Below are 21,287 nucleotides of genomic sequence, written 5' to 3'. Positions count from 1 at the left end.
TGTGTGTAAAATGACAAGTGAAGAGTTCTCACACCAGCTTATTTTGGAGGAGTTGAATCAAAATTCACCTATCGTTACCAGTTAACCTATGCTTAAAAACAGTAAACCAAGAAACTGCTATTAGTGCAGAAACAGAGAAACAAGAAATTAAGTGTTGGAGGACCCTGCTGTTTGAGCTTGCAGTCCTCCCGGTCTGGATAGCCCTTCTGAGCTGGGTTCTAGATGGAGACTCCCTCTCCCCAGCAGGGCCTCCACTCTCTGCCTGACCTCATCTGCAGAATGTCTTTACACATAGATACCTCTAATCTATTTGATAGAGGTTAGGGTTAGGGTTCCCTGCTAGCCCCCCCCCTTTGTACCTAGAGGATAATTAGGTACTGTGTCCCCTTTCATATGACAGGATCATGCTGACAAATGGAAACCAAGCATCCTTGGAATTTCCTAGTTCCAACCAACCTATCCTGGGAGCCACGCCCCCACCCCACCCCACCCCACACACACACATACAAAGAACTAGTTCACCCTGAGCAGTTAAGCTAACGTGCATTAGTGTTTCCAGGAGGCTATACTTCGTGACCTGCCAAGCCCTGTGCCCTGCCTCTCTGTTCCTCCTGCCTGTTGACAAGTAGCCAACAACCTCGCCCCCCCCCCATCCCCACCCCGACAGACACACACACACACAGACACACACACACACGGACAATAAGGTACTAAGGCCAAAACACTAGAATGGGAATCATCTCCTGAGGAGGAGCTGAGGTGTGCCAAGGAAAGAAACAGGCTTTAAAAACCTTTAAGTAAACCGTTTCACTGTTGATAAAAATTCATTAAAATGGCTGAAGAGACGGCTTAGAGGTTAAGAAAACTGGCTGTTCTTCCAAAGGTTCTGAGTTCAAGTCCCAGCAACCACGTGGTGGCTCACAACCATCTATGTGATCTGGTGCCCTCCTCTGGTGTGCAGGGAGAGATACTGTATAAATAGGAAATAAATCTTTTAAAAAGGGGGGTGGAGGGAGCGGTGGTGGCACACACCTTTAATCCTAGCACTGGGGAGGCAGAGGCAGTAGGATCACTGAGTTCAAGGCTAACCTGGCCTAAAAAGTGAGTCTAGGATAGCCAAGGCTACAGAAAAACCCTGTCTCAAAAAAAAAAAAAAAAAAAAAAATCAAATCATTAAAACATATTCACAGGGCTAGGGGTAAAATGTTTGTCTTGATTTTGATACTACGAACCCACATTATCAAACTGGCTAGTCTCAGTATTGGAGAGGTATGGACTCTTGTGGACACATACAACATATACATACACAAACTGAAAATGTAGGAAAACACTATCGGCAAGCCATATTCTAGATTCCACTGTGTTCTCTCAGAATGCCTGAGCCAGAAGCCTGACAGACTCCTCCCATAGGTGCATCAGACCTTCCAATTTGTTGGGAACACAGATTGGCAATCTGGAAAAACACGCCAGATGTGCTTTCTAGTGTTCCACCCACCTCTGCATCAAGGAAACCTAGTCTACGCACCCCAAACCACACGAGATTAATGGTTAGGTCTTATGCACTGTCAAAATGTTTACACATTTTTGAGGTTGGCTAACCTAAATCCCAGTTATATATAATGCTACATTTCTTCATTTCATGTTGAGGACTCAAAGTTTTGTCTTTTGTTTCCAAATAGGGCTGCCTCCCTGCCTCGCTCATTCTGAATTGTCTCAGTCATAAACAGCTTTTGTTTGTTTGTTTGTTTTTCGAGACAGGGTTTCTCTGTGTAGCCTTGGCTGTCCTGGGCTCACTTTGTAGACCAGGCTGGCCTCGAATTCACAGCAATCCACCTGCCTCTGCCTCCTGAGTTCTGGGATTAAAGGCATGCACCACCACCTTTTATTAAGAAAGTAGTACTTTCAAAGGGGAAAGGCCTCCACTCCAAAAGTCTCATTTGCATGTCCTGCTCTTGGCTCTAGGGACGAAGGTTGGCAGCCTTTCTAGTATAGGCTAATTAATACCAATTCCCAAGGTCTGAACACAAAGGCTTCAGTGCAGCATGGAATAATGCCTTTTGATGAGACCACTGACAACAGAGTAGCTTTTCTGAAGGAACTCAGTCCCCAAAACCATCTACTTGCCAAGTAAAATACCTTGCCGTGTGTTAATACTTTGTATTTCTGATGAACATACTGTGAACAAGCTAACCTTTTTGTTTGTTTTCAAAACAGGGTTTCTCGGTATACCTTGGCTATCCTGGACTCACTTCATAGACCAGGCTGTCCTGGAACTCAGTGATCTCAAGAGCTAGGATTAAAGGTGTGTGCCACTACACTCTGCTCAAGTTAACCTTCTTATTGTGAAATACCATCATCTCACTACACAGAATATGACCAAACATCACAAACACTTTATTTGTGGTTATCAGTTATTTTTACAGGGAATATTTAATAAAGAGAACTCATTAATTTGTAACACTATACATTAAATTAAAATATAACTCACCCCTACATCAAAAAATCATCTAAGTTGACCCCAAGATAAAAAACTGTCTCTAAAAGCTTATGTACATTAGAAGTAGCAAAAATAATACAAAAGAAATTAGAAAACAGCCATCAAATGCAGACATCTAGAAGAATTCTCCAACATCTGCTCTCTTATCTCGGCATTTACTTCGAGCTTTTGTTCGAGCTTTGAAAGCTGCAGAGTTATATAAATGCTGAAATGAAAAAGAAAAACACACATGGATCAATAAGAAAAGATATTGGGGGTAGATAAAAATCATGAAGGAACTAGAAAGGTAACAGGTACAAACCATCCTGGGTTATAATAAAGCGTATTAAAATTCTGTTACATAAATCTAACCTCAAAACCAAAACTACACTTGATACTTTTTGAAGTCTTAAAAGGGAAATGGTGCCAATCACTATTTCATGTTACACACTCTTGGAAAATGAGCCTGGTACCCACTAAGTTACTCCCCAGTACAAGAGGAACATGCAAACGTTTCTATCACCAGACAGAATCAGAGCTCTAGTTCCACTTTTCAATGCACTTAGTTCTCAAAACAAAAGAACTTTTAAGACCTGAAGAGAACTCAGAAGCTGTATATTTAGTCCTATTAAAAAAATAAAACCCAGAACTGGAGAGATGGCTCAGCAGTTAAGAGTACTGTCTGCTCATCCAGAGGTTCCTGCGTTCAATTCCCAGCAACCACAGGTTGCTCACAACCATCTGTACAAGAATTTGATGCCCTCTTCTGGCATGCAGGCATACACGCAGATAGAACACTCACACATAAACAAAAACAAAACCCACCCTTTCAAAACGAGAAATCTTCATGGTCTTAAGTGTTGCAGCATCAAGCATCACAGGGGGTCCAAGCTCAAATACATTGCGAAGGAATTCGTTTGTCTAAAATAAACAGAAAACAGTTAACGCCTACACTAAATATTTATTTCACTACAATGAATCTGAGTACAGATGTGATATGGCTATCTGTAAATAAGGAGTTACTGTTTTCTCAGTATAAAACCAAAGCGTTTTCTAATGCCTTATATGCCAGGAAACTATGTGAAGCTGTGTGCTTTCATAGAACACCCAGCTAACTTCAAAAGCCAGTCCAGTCCCATGATCATACCCCGTTCAACTGAAGCAACTCACCTGCAAGTGGTACTGCATCCCTGATCCAAGAACCTCCTTAAAGGTGTCATATGTGTGTTTTTTGACCCAGCTATCAATATACATGCGCTCAGGACCAAACTTAACAGTTTCTGTTGGAAAATCCCGTTCCTACACAACAGAAGAACCAAAATTATCACACACCCTAAAATGGCCCAAACACAACTTCTAGTTGAAAAAAATACCAAGATGACAGAACAGTATTTGATACCAGCTACTGTCCCAAGTGCAAGAGGATGGGGCCCAGTAGAACTGCATAAACTTTAAGATACAACTGATATATAATAACAAAGCCAAGCCCCCTTTTGCCTTTTTTTTTTTTTTTTTTTTGAATTTTTCCGAGACAGGGTTTCCTCTATGTAGCCTTGGCTGTCCTGGACTCACCTTGTAGACCAGGCTGGCCTTGAACTTACAGTGATCTGCTAGCCTCTGCCTCCTAAGTATTGGAATTAAAGGTGTGCACCACCGCGCCCAGCCCCTTTTGCCTATCTTAATACTTCAAAAGGACTTAGGAAATGTGAAGAAAAGGTCAAGTGTTTGAACTGGTCTTGGGAGAAGGGCTGCCAAACAGAAAGAAACGGCACAAGGCAAGGAGTAAACTGAATGAACTGACATGCAGTTGGGAGCTAGGGGAGGAAGGGAAGACAAGCACACTAGCAGACCACACAAAGGAGGAGAACAACAAGCAACCCAGAGTCCCAAGAAACCTCAGCTAGGTTTATTGAAACACTGAAGCCAGGTGTAGCAATGCACCCATAATGCCCAGAAAGCTGCATGTATGCTAAGGCCCCACTGCAGCCTTGATCCTCCAGGAATTCTTCCCTACCGTGCTAAGACTCTGCTCTGGTGATTAAATGAGGAAATTATTTTGAGTGAATGTGAAAAATCAAGCAACAATATGACTCAGGAGTCAAGTACAGAAACACTCATTTCAGCGTGAGCGACTGGCTGTTCAGTACTGTAAAAACCTACCTCCACGGCCCTTAGCACATCTCTGAAGACAGATCGCTGCTTTCTCTTGTCCACTTTGGCTCGGTGCTTATTTCCATCTGTAGCCAGAGCCCGAAGCATCTGGGTCAAAGAATCCATGTCTTCATAAAAAAAGTCCTGATCAAGAAAAAATTTTATTTCACTTACTTTTCGTCTTTTACAGTATCGTCTAGAATTACAAAAGAACAACCTACCTTATACCAAATGAAATAGAGGAGAGAAGATCATCAGGAAAGCTTACATTAAAATAAAATCTGACCCTTGCCAATTTTCCCACAACAGCTAAACATGACCTCTAGAATGGATTTTTTATCCTGCTCTACTTGAGCACAAAGACTTTCCTACTTCAATCACCTAACACTTTTGTCAAAGAATAGAGTCAGTTTCCAATGCACAAATGCAAGAAAACAATGTTGAGCTACCCTTTCTGGAGTCCCTGAGCCTCAGCCTTAGCCAAGGAGCTTTGTAGTTGCCGATTTAACCTTCTGCCTCATGCCACATTGTGGCATCTCCTCTACCAGGTCAGATGGAGATGAACAGAGAGAACTGGGGAATACTATAAGCTGACCTGCTTCCCTGCTGTATGTTTTGAACCAGAACATCGCAAGGCCTCTGCTATTTTATGTTACCCTAGCTCTTAAGGCCACTAGTAAATCCTGCTGAAAAGAAGCCAATCTCAATCCAATCAACACTTACTCCCCTAAAGGCTATCTACCACTTATCCTGAATCTGACACAACTATATGAGGACAGAGAAACAGAAGCCATCCAACATCAACTAGCAAGGGTGGCTGGGAGGTGTGACCTGGCAGCATGGCTCCAGAGGCCATTGCTTCTTACACAAATATACAGCATTCAGTAAGGTAGAAGAGCACTCACAGGAATAATTATTCCTAATTTCAACTTTAAACAGTCACTAACATCCAACCAACTCATTCGCCAAAATCTAACTGAAGGCAGTTCTTAGACTCGGTTTCCAAGGTTCTAAGCAGAATTCAATGTACTGCATAACATCCAGGTTAATAATACCACAAAACAATTGTTATCAGAAGATTCTGAATAATTAAATACTACTTATTTGCTACAAGAATTATTTTAAATCTGCTTATGTAATTCAACCTGTTTTAACTAATTCTTTTTGCAGTACTAAGACCTTGCTCCCACTAAGCTAGTGCTCTACTACAAAGCTGTATCACAGCCTTGACTTAATTAACTTAAATAACTACCCACATGTAAAAGAGCTTATTAAAACAAAAGTTTAAAAAAAGACCAGGTCCTATTTGTAACTCACTTTATTTCTGTCCATTGGTAAGTATTCACACCATACTGAACATTTCCAGATGTGCTAACCTGGCTAGCCTATATATTTTATTAAGTCAGAACAAAAGCCATAAAACATGGCATTTACAAGACTTAAGATAAAATGTAATTTAAAACTAAACTGCACTATTAATTCACTTTTAAGATGCATTTCAAAAAGAATTAAAGAAAACTGCCACTTCCAGCCAGTAGAAGAATGCAGGTATAAAACCTGGGACAGCTAGTTTGTGCCTAGTTAAGTCATTACCATAACTAGCTCAGTAAGTGAAATTGATTACTAAATTTGAGTCCAATTGCTCACATAAGCAGCCTTGGTGTACTTTCATAGCTACATGTTACCTTCCTAATGAAGGTCAGGGGGCTACTACCCTTTCACACATGTTTAGTAATAATAGCCTCAACATTTGCAATTCAAGCCTAAATGGAAACACAAAGGCTTAAAAATGGTAAAAGCAACCCACACCACCATTAATGCTATTAAACACCTGTTCTAAAGCTTTTGTGACTACAAATACAGCCCCTCTCTTTAGGCTAAAAGTCAAGGTGGACAGAGAGCCCAGGTGGCCTCATGCTTACACAAAGAACTATAGGCAACTGAGGAAAGCTGGAAGCAGGAGAGGTGGGCCTCCCCAGTAAGAGCCTGCAATTGGTTGTCCAATGCCCAACAGTCAGCTCTGAAAACACACACACTAAAAACACTATATAGACTAAAGAGGAATATATATGTAATATAAATATACATGTATGCATTCAATAACAGTAAAAAATAGGAGGCATGATACATAAATTTGCATTTCTCCGTATAATCCTGGTTGTTCAATAACTTATTCTGCACATCAGGCCTTGAACTCAAGAGATCCACCTGCCTCTGCTTCCCTAATGCTGGGATTAAAGACCTGTGGCATTACACCTGGCTCAAGGTCATGAATTTGAATTAGAGCAGGAAGGGGTATATTCTGGGATTGGACTGGAGGAAAGGGAAGAGAAAAATGTTGTGATTATATTTTAATCTCAAAAAGGAATATCTTACACAGCACCAATTAAGTAGTCCAAAGTTAAAAATAGTATCTCCTATTTAGTTACTAATTTCTCATATTTTGGGTTTCCTTACTGATTTTTTTCATTTGTTATGATAATAAGTACCTACAGATTCCATGATTAAATTTTATTTAATTTTTTACCTTTACTTTTATGTGTATGAGTGTTTGCCTCCATGTATGTTTTACATCATGTGTGCCTGGTATCCACAGACACCAGAAGAGAACATGGATCCCCTAAGAACGGAGTTAAAATAGTAATATATAGGTGCTGGGAATGAAACTCAGATCCTCTGAGCCATCCCTCCAGCCTGTTTCTCAATTTGAAATGTGAGCACATTACATGAATTAGTATCTAGGAACAAATTCACCTTTATAGTGGTAATCAAAACTATGAACTAGGGTTAAGAAGTACCTCAGTATGCCAAGATAAAAGGCTTCCTAGAACATAGGACTTTCACTGCAAAACCTAAAACAGTACAAATATCAGGGCCAGCTGGACAGCTGATGAGCTGTCCCAGTAAAATTTCACATTTAAATATCTAGGGGGCCGCCCTCCACAGTAATTAACACCTGCATGTAGACAGCGGGTAGGGAAACACAACGTCCACACACTCTCAACAACAATGCTAAGCAATGACAGAACCTATCTCACCCAAATCTATGCTGACTGGTATGTCCACCATTTGTCTTAAATTACAAACATCCCATGCCTGAAGAACTGCTGATGAGTCAAGTAATCTGTGAGTGGAACACCATTCCCTAATTTCAGTTCTACAGACAGTAATTATGTTTCTACCAACCTTACCAGGTCATACTCTCAAACCAATCACAAGTTCTCCATTGACCAGTCCATAAATTTATTATCCAATTCCTAATTTTAACAGTGACAACGGAAAAAAGGTCCTTGTGTGTCTCCTCCTGCCAATTAGATACTCACACTCTCCATTCCTCTGGCCAATTCAAACAGAAGTGCCAAAGATTCGCCAGCAGCAATTCTCATGTTTACATCATCACAAGAGAGGAGGCTTGGCAGTTTATGGAAATGCCTAGAAAATAGTCATCACTTCGTAAGTACAACCAGGAATGTCAATTAAGTGGGTTGGGTTTTGTTTCTTGTCTTTTGGGGGGGGGGGGCGGGGGAGGATTTTTAATCAAGACAGGATTTCTGTATAGCCTTGGCTGTCCTAGACTCACTTTATAGACCAGACTGGCCTCAAACTCACAGAGATCCACCCACCTGCCTCTGCCTCCCGGGGCTGGGATTACAGGAGTGAGCCACCACACCCGGCAATTAGATGGTTTTTTTGGTTGGTTGGTTTGTTTGTTTGTTTATTAATAAAAAAATGAAAGTAAAAGGTAGTTGAAAAATTGGCTCAGTCGTTTAAGAGCACTTGCTGCTCTTCTTGCAGAGGACTCAATTTTGGGTGCCAGCACACACAGACAACTAACAATTGTTTTTAACTCCATTCCAGAGAATCTGACAGCCTCTGCTGGCCTCTGTGGGCACTAGCACTCACGTGGTACACACACTAAAAATACAGAAATCTTTTTAAAATTCAAGCTCGGGTTTTAAAGGATTAACAGCCTTGGCCACTCTTCCATAAGACCCAAGTGGTACACAGACATACATACAGGAACTCATACATGTAAAATAATAACTATAACTATAAATATATAAATAAAGAGAATAAAAAGACATACAGCTCCAGCTTTTTCTTCACTTCACTGATTGGGCATATGGTCAGTAATAAAGTCCATGCAAGAAGAGAGCTGATGTGAAGCACTGTATTAGGGGTGCTGCAAGTAACATTAGTGTCTTTCTCTTTAAGATAGGACTTGGTGAAGATATTTTCCAAGCATTCCAGAGTTGAATACAATTCCTAATAGAAAAGAGTATAAAGTAAGTCTAGGACAACTACATCCAGTTAAAAATAAGAGCATTAGCTGAAATTAAAGATGATTCTACTTACAGTGATGTCATCTGTGGCAATAAAACAGCAAACACCAAAGCAAGTTGCACACTACAAAGTAAGTGAGAAAAACAAACATTAGTGACATATTTTCTTATTTTACATCTTCTTTTAAAATTCAATGGGAAAATTTCTCAACTACTTCCCTGCATTTATTTCCACACATAATATATGGAGAATGGGGAATAAAGACAGTAAAGCTGAGACTAGGGGGCTTTAATCCAAGTTAGCAAGACAACTTTAGGAGAATGACTGTTCCTCATGGGACCAGAGGGGACAGTGTACACAGAGCAGCTTTCATGAAGCACAAAGCAAAAATCTAGTAAAGTTCAAGTAATTATCAAATTCCTTTAAGTACTTTACTATTAGAAAACCAAAAGCATGTTCAATCCCCAAGACAGATTAAAGTACCTCGTGAGACAGATTTCTGAGTCCTACATTTACCCAAATGCAGCTTTTCATAAGGACTTAACCCAAGAAAAACCAGTGTAAACTATTTTTAAGCTCCAGCCAAATTTATTCCAAGATTATTATCCTAGAAACTCAGTATCATCTGTGTATGTCTTTAATCCAAAAGGTAAAGAAATTATTCAAATGTAACACCCTAGAGCATTAAAGAAAACTTGTTATAAACTGCTCATTGTTTTAAGACAAACCAGAGGAAGATATTAGTAAAGCCCTATCACCTATAGCTGGGTATCCTGTCTAGATAGATCTGTGAGTTTTAAGTCTCATACTTACAGTTTGCCTAGCCTGGATACTAGCTGTTGCATCACAAATTATTTTTTTTAGGATTGGTCCAAGAGTCTTTAAAATCTCTTCACTTTCAAATCCAGGGCCCAACTGAATACAAAGAACTGACGCTAATGCTGCAGCTGCACGCTGCTCATCACTCTTTCCTGGAAAAGCAGCAGAGAAGGAAAACACGGCAGATTTTATGTTCAGTAGATTTGTATCAAGAGTAAGTTTCCAGAAATTCCAATTAGAAAGTAGCATTTATATTTATGAAGCCCACTTTGTGCTTCAGGCTCAAAGTGCTCTGATGTTAGAAACTGTCTTGACCCAGGACTTAACTAGTTTAGTTACCTGATGTTCCAAACAGAGATTTCCTCCTCTGTAAATAGAGACTGGTATCCTCACCTTGATGGAGTATTACACTGACTAGTAAAGGCATCTGCTCCATGTCAATTCCTACCTTCTAATTTCCTTAAGGCACTCACATGAATAATGTTAGAGTGGGGCTTAGATTAATCTAAGCATTTCTTAATTATGGGCATGTGAGCACTCCCTCATTTGATATTTTAACATAATAAGGGATCAAAGTAAAAGATTCTTTCTACATAAGATAAACGTAGATCACTTTCATTGTTGTCGTTTGTTTTGGTTTGGTTTTGGTTTTTGAAGACAGGGTTTCTCTGTGTAGCCTTAGCGGCCCTGGACTCCCTGTGTAGACCAGGCTGGCCTCTGAACTCCCAGTGATCCACCTGCCTCTGCCTCCCAGCGCTGGGATTAAAGGCATGCGCCACCACATCCCATTTTTGTTTTCTGTTTCTCAGTGTTATACTGATTATCCTGAACTCAATTTGTAGACCAGGCTGGCCTTGTACTCAAGAGATCCGCCTGCCTCTGCCTCCCAGAATGCTGGGATTAAAGGTGCGTGCCACCATGCCTGTCTTTAGATCACTTTTCAGAGAAGCATATTCCCTAGAGGATTTGAGCAAATTCTGAACTTAAAAAAAAAAATCTGAGACAGGGTCTCACTATTTAGCTCTGCTGGCCAATAAGCTGCTATGTTGACCAGGCTTGCCTCAATCTCAGAGATCCTCCTGTCTCTGTCTCTGCTATAATTAGAGGCGTACACCACCACCGCAGGCCTGAATTTAAATTATTACCTAAGAAAACTATAAAAAATGTATATTGAAATGGAATTTTTAAAGCAACCCCATCCAGCTCCCACTACGGCAGTGTCAATGTAATTCATACACTTTAAAAAGAAACACTGCTATCACCAACACAACTGGCTCTGTACTATAGCAGAGTTACTCAAGATTAGAGCCACCAGACTTTTCCTAGCCCTGTCCTTGTTCCATGGGAGAGTGAATAAAAAGCTACATTCATAAGCAAGCTTTCACCCCGCAGCAAAACGAGAATAAGGACATTCAATTTAAATAAACACGTGCTTCCTATATCTTTGATGTTAGAGTAACTGTGCTAATAAAGTGATGACAGAACATAATTTTTATAATATACTTATTTGGCAAAATAAGAAAACTATAAATACAAATCTTAATTTTAGCAGTTCCTGCAGTAAACTGCAATGACAAGTAACATTAGATGTAATCGTTAATGTCACCCTTTTGTGTGTGTACATACAATCATGAGCAAAGACCAGAGGACAGGGGGCTGGAGAGATGGCTCAGCAGTTAAGAGCACTGGCTGCTCTTCCAGAGGTCCTGAGTTCAATTCCCAGCAACCACGTGGTGGCTCACAACCATCTGTAATATGAGCTGGTGCCCTCTTCTGGTGTGCATGAAGACAGTGTACTCATAAAATAAATCTTTAAAAAAAAAAAAAAGACCAGAGGACAGCTTCACATGTTGATAAGGAGCCATCCAATTAGGTTAAACTGACTTTCTATTATTATGGGAGGGAAGGGCTGGCAGCAGGACACGCATGCGAAGGTCAGAGGACAGTCTGGGGAGTTCTCTCTTTAAGCCATATTTGAGGCAGGGTCTCTCATTTCTATTACTGAGCCGCTCATATAAATGTCTAACCTGTCTTCCATCATAGCAATGCTTGAAGCAGAGATTTGAGCCACCGTTTTAGGTGGATGCCAGGAACAATAGACTTAATTAGCTACAGTTTACACTTAGCTACACTTTACCTATACAGAGCCATCTCCCCAGGCCTCCACCTTGTTTTTTTTAAAGACAAGGTCTCACACTGCCCTGGAGGTTGCTTTGGTTAATGAGGAATCCCCTTCTAAAGCAAATACTTTATTGTCTTTGTAATCTTTTTTCTTTATTCCCAGAAATATCATATTTTACAAAAGGAATTCCCGGATTTCTATTATAGTTATAGAACTCAAATATGCCAGGAATGTCCTAAAAATGATACTATTTTAGTACACAACTTTTGTTTTAGGGACAAGGGAAAAATGAGCTTGTTCTTACAACGTTTTTCTATGTTTAGCAAAAAAAAAAAAAAAAAAAAAAAGATGTCTTCTGAAATCTGATGCTTTCATCCCTTCCTTATGCAATCTGAGAATGGCATTACATCTTCTGTGGTAACAAAGAACAATCTATCCTACTTAAGATTTATTTATTAGCAAAAGTTATTCAAGGAGAGAGCCAATTCCTTATTCAGTCTGCACAAGTCTGTCAGGAACAGTAACATTCATTACCTTTTTTCAGACAGCGTTCAATGCTATCAGTTAAAGTCATTCTTCTCTCGAGAACAAACTCATACAGCACTTTTGAAGACAGTGCATTTTTAACACCTTCAAGAGCTGCCTGTCTTGTCTTCGCACTATTTAGACACAATTGAAAAGAATGATCTAGTTAGGAGTGCTACAAACTAATAACTTCTAAAGACATAAGCTCTAACCTGTTATCAAGCTCCAAGTAGCTTTCAATAATACGCTTTTTACCTATAATACATCATCTCAAAATAAGAGGCTGAAATTTAAGTGCTTTCTTTCATAGCCACAACTATAAATGACTGTGTAGTATTTTATAGTTTCAATGTGTAAGACATGCTATATAGTACATATATTAGTAAATTCATACTATTTTAGTCCGCCCAACCCTTTAAGGCAAGCTCCTGTCCAGGCAGACTCCAATTCCTGAGCTTAGGTGGTCCTCTTACCTGTCACCCTCCTCTCAAGTCTGAGACCAGAAATACAAACCACCATAATTCTAGTACTCATGCCTGTATCGTCTGGTCTTCCTATTTCTGTCTACTTAATTCTAGGATCCCATGAAGGAAACTTATTTGATAGTTTTCATGCCCAAAACAAATTAGTGGACAAGCAACTTAAAACAGTTTGTCATTGTAATTAAAGATCAACTTTTAATACAAAAAATCAATTTCAATTATAATCAAAGAGCTAATATATGCTATTATGCTAAAACAATGAGTAATACAAACCAATCTAAATTCCAGTGGCATGTTACTACCCACATTAAGAGACCAAATCAACATCCCATCACCCAAAGTAAATAAATCAAGCTTCCGGAAAACATATTGCTATGTCAAAGAAATGCACAAATTACAAAATAAGTGATTAGAATCACCCAGAATGGAAAGCTTTCAACACCTCTTACCTCTTATCAAGGGTTAAGTCAATTAATCCCTTCAACTTGTACTCTAAGTCTTCTTGAGTTCCTTCCTCATCAAGGACTTCTGGTCCTACAGAACAGAAACGAACACTGTAACATACGGGAGGCAGGAAAGAGCAGATTGGGAAAAGGAACACTATAGCCCACATATAAGAAAGAATTCTCCCACCCCCTCAATCTTTGCATGGCAAATCACAAGTTTACATTTGAAACTCCTACCGTCCTCAGCAAAACTGGAAGGATCGCTATAGCCACTGCAGTGGCTCATTGTTTCAATGGATGCGTCTTCATCACTGAAAGGTTGAACAGTCCGATGTGGGCCACCTATTGAGTAAAGAAAACAGATTATTTTCTTTCACTTTCTCTTGCTACATATGCAAATACTTAACTTGAGAACTCTAAGGCTTACTTAAGAGCTATTTAATAATAAAGTCAAAATTTTTGTAAAGAATATATGGAACATCCCTAAAATAACTTGGATTTACCTGGTCTGTACTTCAGAAGGCCAGCTATTTATTTACATTATGAAACAACCTTAGAAATGTTATCAGTCAGCAGGGCATGGTGGCGCATGCCTTTAATCCCAGCACTCCGGAGGCAGAGGCAGGCGGATCACTGTGAGTTCAAGGCCAGCCTGGACTACAAAGCGAGTCCTGGACAGCCAAGACTACACAGAGAAACCTTGTCTGGGGGGGGGGGGGGGGGAGTATCAGTGTCATGTAACAATGAGAATGACTAGCTGTAATGAACATTAGCTAAATAAAAGGCCTCTTGTTCAGGGATGTCTTAAAGACAAATACCAAGCTGAAAAGGGGGCAGTTCTAGAGGTACCAAGAAAAAGAAAACATTTTGTGTTTGATAGGTTATAAAAGCCTGCTCAAATTAAATTGCTTCCCCTACCTCCAACCCCATCTTAAATCAGGGTCTCATTGTGGAGCCTGAGCTGGCTTAGAACTCATTATGAAGGCAAGGCTGGCCTTAAACTCACAGCAATCCCCCCACTTAATCCTCCTGAGTGCTGGTATTTCTTGGTTTTTTTTTAATTTTTTATTAATTTATTCTTGTTACATCTCAATGGTTATCCCATCCCTTGTATCCTCCCATTCTTCCCTCCCTCCCATTTCCTCCTTATTCCCCTCCCCTATGACTGTTCCTGAGGGGGATTACCTCCCCCTGTATATGCTCATAGGGTATCAAGTCTCTTCTTGGTAACCTGAGCGCTGGTATTTCAGGCATGAGCAGTAACGCACATTTTAAGATAAAATTACACTGTAGAGAAAGCACATGTGTATGATATATGTGGCATGTTACGTATGTGAGTTGTAGCTCTCCATCTTGGGTGTCCATCCTTGACTTCCACCTTGTTTGAGACAGGGTCTCAGTTTTGATGTTTGTACTGCATATAGTAGGTTAGCTGGACTAAAAGCTTCTGGGAATTCCATCTCCACTCTCCATAGGAGCACTAGGATTATAGATGTATACCACCATCTGGCTTTACAAGTGCTGAAAGACCTGAACTCAGATCTCTTATCTGCAAAAGCTGTTTTCCTACTGAACCATCTGCCAGTTAAATAAACTAAAAAACTCAGGCTATGGTTGTGAAAGTCTTTAATTAAGCCTTTAAGAGAAAGGTCAAGAGACGCAAAGGTCTCTTGAGTTTGAGGCTAGCCTGATTTACACAGAGGTAGTTCTAGGCTAGCAGGTTATACAGTAAGACCCTGTCTCAGTGCTCAAATAAAATAAAATTCTAACCATATCCTAGAGTTTAAATTGACTAGCATATTTTCAACTTCATTAAAGAATAAAATCAGAATTTAGAGAATTTATAAATTATGATGTAATGGATTACTTTGAGTCCTGAGTAAAATTAGTCCGAAATTCTGACCATGAAGTGACTTGGGCGGCCTGATTTACCTGAATTCAGTTTCCTTGTATTAGCAAAAAGCAAAGACAATATCAAATATCAAGTCCCTACAATATCAGGTGCTTTTTAATAATATAGAGTACACTCTGCAGGAGAGTTGCTAGGCATAGCACAGAAAATGGACAAACTACACAACAGAGGTCAATTTCATTCATTCTCCAATTCAACCTAACTTCTTTTGGCAACTATTATATACAGATTTCACCTACTAACTTTTATGCACACTAATTTACATCTATATGCAATTATATGAAAATATTTATCAAAACACAAGCATATTATACAGGAGTATTGCAAAGACTGTGTCCTATACTCCAAATTTAGAAGTGTTCTACTGATAAAGTAAGATGTCATTAAGTAGCATGATGTAATCATTTTACTACATATGATATACTGATACTAACAGTGTACCTATAATGTATATAATCTTTCTTTGCTATTCAATTCCCAACAACGACTGGAGAAAAAGGGAAAAGTATCAAAAGCCCGTAAGTATACTTGGTTATTTCATCATTATGAGAAACTGTAATAAAATATAGATTAATGGGCATTATATTTGATTGTCTACCTTTAGAACTGCAATTTCTTTAGAAATATTTTAATGCATAATTATCAACACTTCTATGCACACACAATCATGATTAACTTAACCTTAGGTGTGAATATCAAATTTCTCAAAAAAAAAAAAAAACTATATTTTTCTTTAAAATGTCGAATTATTTATTACCTTACTTTTATTGACTTGTTTATTCCAGCTTTTAGTGACGGTCGGACTCTGAAAGCCAATCTCACTATATAACCCAGATTAGTATTCAACTCTTACAATATTCCTGCCACCCTAGCCTCTCAAATCCTAGGATCAATGAGGTTTATTTTTTTAATCCTCTAAAAGTTTTTTGTTTTTTTTTTTTTTTTTTTGTTGTTGTTGTTTTGAGACAGGGTTTCTATGTGCAGCCTTGGTTGTCCTGCACTCACTTTGTAGACCAAACTGGCCTCGAACACACAGCAATCCACCTGCCTCTGCCAAGGCACGTGCCATCACACCCGGCTAAATCCTTTCAAGTTAAGCCTGTTCAAATTGGGCTAATTTTCACTTAAACAAGAGTTGCTTTTTTTTTTTAAACCAATGCAGAGAAGTTAGCAAAATTTGAAGTTAACAAGTTACCTTGAAATTTGCTTGCCTGATGCCAAAATAACTTGAATCAAAGTAGGAAAGCACAGAAAATACACGAAGCAATGATGCCAACATTTCTTAAGTCACAGTGCTTAGGAGAAAAATAAACACCAGCCTATTTCTGGATCTTTCCTCTTGACAAATTATGCTAACAGCTGAGCATATTTCTGAATAATCTTACCATATTTACATACAAACCAATGTAATTTTAAAATTGTTCATGTTTGTCTTGTTCTTAAGATTATTTTTACACAGCTTTAAGCTTCTGTCTCTTAACTAGTTTGGTTTCTTCATAATTCAAGGAAGGGGGTTTGAAAAGGCAAGAAATGCCTGGCAAGATGGCTAATCACAAAGTTGCCTGTTGCCAAGCCTGTCCACCTGAGTTCATCAATCTCTGGATCCCCACAGAAAATGTATCCTCTGACCTTCTTTCTCATCAGTAGCTTGGTGTGTTCACACTCACACACAAATAAGGAAATGCATTATTTAAGGAAATTCATCTTGTAAAAATGTCTGCCATCTAAGTCAAGCTTACCTTGTAATCTTCTGTCAATAACTGGCAGGCACATTAGAAGCCCTTATTTCTCAAAGGCTTACTATCCAAACTTTTTTTCTCAAAAACCCTCTTTCATCTAGTAGTTTTACATCTGCTGCTCCAGTAAGCAGAAGGCTAAGGCCTGACATTGCCTTAGTTCGAGACCAGCTTAGGCTACACTAAGTTCCAGGCCAGGCTAGAGTGAGACTGTCTTCCTACCCAAAATAAAAAACAAAAACCCATTCTTCAAATCAGAATAGTGCCTACTGTGTAAATACATGTATATGAGAGGTCAATAGTCTTGGCTTCCTAGAACTCCCTGGTGCACAGCTTTACTCCAGCACTTGGAAGGCAGAGGTAGGTGGATCCCTGTGAGTCTGAGGCCAGCCTGGTCTAAAGAGTTCCAGGACATCAGCTAGAGCTGTTACACAGAGAAATCCTGTCTTGAAAACAAAAAAAAAAAGAGAGAATATATAAAAATCCTTGAGCTTAACTAAGAAACTGACGTTGGCTATCTCTTTTGTTGTAGAGATTCACTTAAATCGAATTTGTTTTCCCTGCCATCCAAACAACAATAATAAAAGATGTTTCTAAGTAAAAGTTTGATAATTTCCCTATCTCTCAATCAGCGTTTAGTAAGTAAAATCTACACAACGTGACTAACGTTTAAAAAAAATATTCAGAAAAGCATTCTCATCCAGTGCCATTTGCAAGAGGTAACTTTTATGTAACAATGTCAAAGCTTGCAGTTTTACAAACAAATCAATTACTTTCCCTTTGTTTATAGACGCTTTAAAAAAAAATCAATGTTTTACTTTTTGTACTACTTATGCTGGAATGCAGTGTTTAAATCTATCTTTTCTTTTAAGGAGAATTTAAAAGACAGCAGCAATGAAGTCTGAAGGCAGGTCAAATAAGCCTTGAGGCAAATTGTGTCCTAAGAATACTAGCCAGTGAAAGGGTGTCTGTGAGGCGGAGACCACTGTTAGCATCACTCTTGTTTCCAAATGTTAGTGTTTCTCCATTGTTTCCACTTCATTTTTATAAAAACGGTGAACTTCAATAAAACTATTAAAACTCCACTAAAAAGAACTTCAGTATTTATTCAGGAGGGAAAGCTTAAAAAGAGGTGAACCTTACCCTCGATTCAACCACAACTAGATTACATGAACAGTATTTCACAATAAATTCAAGAGAAAAGAAAACAAATCTAAAGAAAAATGTGTATCTGTAATAATCTGTTCCAGTCAGTTAGCATTTAAAGCATGACCAAGAGCATTCAGACTCTCCAAACCCTGTGGGAAATTTTCTGCAATGCCAGTTCCCAATATTTAACAAGTAAACTGGTCACTTACGATTTTAATCACATCATTGGAAAGAGCGAGTAGCAGCTATGTCAAATAACTAATGGCTATTAGCTTGGTGTGAAACTTGTGGGGGCATTTCAATACTCAACTCCATGAGCTTAACAAAACAATTACTTAATGAGATGACTACCCAGTTTAATACTACTCGATACATGTCTTGGGCGCAGTCTAGTAGAAGGGATGGATCTCCGGCTGCAGTCACCACACCCCACCCCTTAACCATATGTTAAGTAGAGAACCATACATTCGGTTCAGCAATTAACCATCCAGAAAAAGCTTAGACTTGGCAGGGAAGGCTTAAAAGAAAAAGAAACTATCCCTAACTTTCAGCCAATTGCCACATCGGCTTCTCACCACCTCTACCACTGCAGGGAACCTATAGAATTCAGCACAAAGGAGAACGCGGCCGACGAGGCTGATGATACAGGGCTGCTTGGGGACTCCCGGTCTCTGAAGGTACCGGGTTAGGGATGGGAGCCACGCTTGGGGTGGGGCGCTGGCCTCCGCTTCCGACGCCTCCACCCCGCCTTAGTGGACACGCATTGAGGCAGCGGGATGGAAGCTACTGGCGCCTCTGCGCCACCCCGGCCCCATCACGAATAGCCCAGGCCTCGTGACGCAAAAGCCGGTCCAGACCCTCTGGACGTTTGGCACTCCAAGAACTCCATGTTAGAGCGAGAGTCACACAGGGCGTGCAACAGCAGCAAGCCACTGGCGCTCCGCTCCATATCTAGTCCGGTAAAGGACCGGACAGCAAGCAGCGGCTTCTAGAAAGAACGCCAAGTCCTGGTCACCCTTATTCGGACTCTCCTTCGGCCCCAAGGTCCCACTTCTCCCCGCCCCCAGGGCCGGTTCCCAAGTACGGCTCCCGCCAAGCCAGCCCAAATCGCGCGAGCGCGGCATCCAGGCATGCTGGGAACTGTAGTTTAGACACAACACACACTCTTGGCGGCTGCGTGCGTCCGAAGCGAAGCCCGAACTACAAGTCCCGCCGCGCCCCAGCCCAGAGTCTCCCATTCGGCCGGCCGGCCGGCCAGCCGGCTCTCGGACGCCCCTCACCTGCCGTGGCCGCCGACGTCGCTGCCCCGGAGCCGCCGCCACCCCCGCCACAGCGGTGGGGAGCGTTCCGCTTCTTGTTCTTCGGCATCGTGGGCCGCCCAATGCCGTCTACACTTGGAGCTCAGCGAGGATCAGCCGATAGAGCTGCACTGTCTACTCGTGCGTCTGTGCGGCGGGCGGCTAAGAGGCGAGTCTCGGGCTAACAAGAGAGGCGAGGAGCGGCGCGGGTGAGAGGTGGCGGCGGCGGCAGCAGAAATCCCCGTGAAGAGCTGCGAGCGGAAACGATACATGTTTCTCTCTAGCGCGGGAGCGAAGGCGGGGTGGGTCGGACCACGACGCCTTAAGTAGCCAGACGGCCGCTTGTCGTCACCATGCGTGGGCGGGTCTCCACCGCCCGCTGGCCAATCACTGCAGGTCTCTCCACCGGCGTGCACTAGGGCGGCTCCTGCATTCGGACTCCCGTTCCCAGAGCTCCAGACTGCGCTCCGCGCCTGGATTGCTAGGCCTTGGGGGCCGCGTGGAGCTTTGGGAGATGTAGTAGGCTGTAGTAGGCGAGAGGGCGCGGCCTTCTCCTGGATCCTCCCAGTCCGATTACGTCGTGACCTCGTCTTGGCGAGGCGCCCGCCCTGGAGCTCACCCTTGTAGTCACCGCGATGAGCCATGCGGCAGCTATGCCGCGTGATGAGCGTCAGCAAGGGAGATAGCGTGTAATAACCTTTCCCCTGCTAACATGGGGCCTCTGCCCTTGCACAACCATACCCTCCCGTGTGTTCAGGGACGTGTGCTCCCCACCTTCCAAAAAAGGTGTGCTTCAGCTGCTTCCCATATTCTAGGCGAGAATCTCAAATAAGGAGACTGGCGATTCAGTCTCAGATTTCTTTATAAAAATGTGGCCCTAATTCTACCTGCCAATTAGGAGGTCAATTTGGGATAAGAGTTTCTGAGAAGTTAGCAGCTGGTAAAACATACATGAGTTATAAATATCAGTCATCACCGCGGGGTTTGTTTTCTCAAGGTGCTCCCTAGATCTATTTTCCCTGTCATATTACTCCTGTATGCTGGGCCTACTACTAGGTTCCAGTACTGTCTTTATGACAGAACAAACAAATTGACTCACTTGCGTCATACAATTGACTCATTGTGTACTCCACCTCCACCTCAGCTTCATTCTATCTCGAGTGACAAGAGTACTACTTCACTTTAATGTCTTTCTTGCCCCTTCATCCAACTTAAACTTTTTGCATCCTTTTTTTTTTAACTGTCATACTTTGATATATTCAATGTATTGTTTTCTTCCTCCATATTCACAGTTCCTTTTAGGGTCCCTCGACAGCAGGTGGTTTTCCAGTGAAAGTCAAGGTCATATCTTGATCTCTAGCCACGCAGCCTCAGTTCACGCCAGGTCCCCACGTCAATGTTCCCTGTCCAGTAAGGCTGATTATTTACTCATGTGTCCCTTGTTTGACTAATCCACCTGTGTTAACGGTTGCTCCAAAACCTTACAGATAGGCCAGCCCTGTTAACCTAGCCCTACCTCACTGCTCTCGGCACAGCCTGGTCTTTTCTTGAACTAAACTGTCTTCATCTCCAGCACAGGGCTCTTTTTGTTACTTTGAGTTCACCACCCATCTTGCTTCCTGTTCTTAAAATGAATGACCCCTACCTCCCATCTTCATCTTGAGAATTATATCCATCTATCAAGACCAGTTCAAGCACTGTAGCCTTCATGAAGCTTCCTTTTCACAAGTCTTTAACTTTGTCAGTGCTGGCACTCTCTACAGATCATACATGGATTATTTAAAGATTCAATTTAAAGAGTGACATCGAAGGATTGCTTTACTTTTGTGTACTCCTGAAGAACAAGTAAATTACACAGCGCATAGCTGCCAAACAGGGATGCAGACA

At 41.0% G+C, this 21,287-nt stretch overlaps 2 protein-coding genes across 2 annotated transcripts; both read right to left on the bottom strand.

Annotated features, from left to right (window-relative positions):
• Positions 1 to 2,373: 2,373 nt before the first annotated feature.
• IFRD1 (interferon related developmental regulator 1) lies at positions 2,374 to 19,528 on the bottom strand. Its single transcript, XM_084793381.1, has 12 exons — positions 19,383 to 19,528; positions 13,543 to 13,647; positions 13,309 to 13,393; positions 12,387 to 12,511; positions 9,725 to 9,882; positions 8,984 to 9,034; positions 8,715 to 8,893; positions 7,951 to 8,059; positions 4,637 to 4,771; positions 3,647 to 3,775; positions 3,302 to 3,397; positions 2,374 to 2,702 (listed from the first exon to the last, which is right to left on the bottom strand). Exons 1-12 carry the CDS (start codon positions 19,468 to 19,470, stop codon positions 2,613 to 2,615), a joined length of 1,350 nt encoding a protein of 449 aa, XP_084649507.1. The 5' UTR covers positions 19,471 to 19,528; the 3' UTR covers positions 2,374 to 2,612.
• Positions 19,514 to 19,730, bottom strand: LOC311603994 (uncharacterized protein; the record flags this gene model as incomplete). Its single annotated transcript, XM_084793387.1, has 1 exon — positions 19,514 to 19,730. The coding sequence occupies exon 1, from the start codon at positions 19,670 to 19,672 to the stop codon at positions 19,514 to 19,516; it is 159 nt and encodes a 52-aa protein (XP_084649513.1). The 5' UTR covers positions 19,673 to 19,730.
• Between the last annotated feature and the right edge of the window lie 1,557 nt (positions 19,731 to 21,287).

This window comes from Acomys minous, assembly GCF_964271855.1.
Source record: "Acomys minous genome assembly, chromosome: 8".
Lineage (NCBI taxonomy): Eukaryota > Metazoa > Chordata > Mammalia > Rodentia > Muridae > Acomys > Acomys minous.
The sequence above is the reverse complement of the archived record's forward strand: the minus strand, read 5'-3'. Positions and strand labels throughout refer to the sequence as shown.

What these genes read in the sequence shown, in the direction of transcription:
- IFRD1 (XM_084793381.1), bottom strand. Translation starts at nt 19,470, where the DNA reads ATGCCGAAGAACAAGAAGCGGAACGCTCCCCACCGCTGTGGCGGGGGT. An exon ending in TTCCAGTTTTGCTGAGGACG is followed by an intron (nt 13,394 to 13,542) that starts GTAGGAGTTTCA and finishes TCTGTTCTGTAG; the next exon opens with GACCAGAAGTCCTTGATGAG. An exon ending in TTGCCACAGATGACATCACT is followed by an intron (nt 8,894 to 8,983) that starts GTAAGTAGAATC and finishes CTTTTCTATTAG; the next exon opens with GAATTGTATTCAACTCTGGA.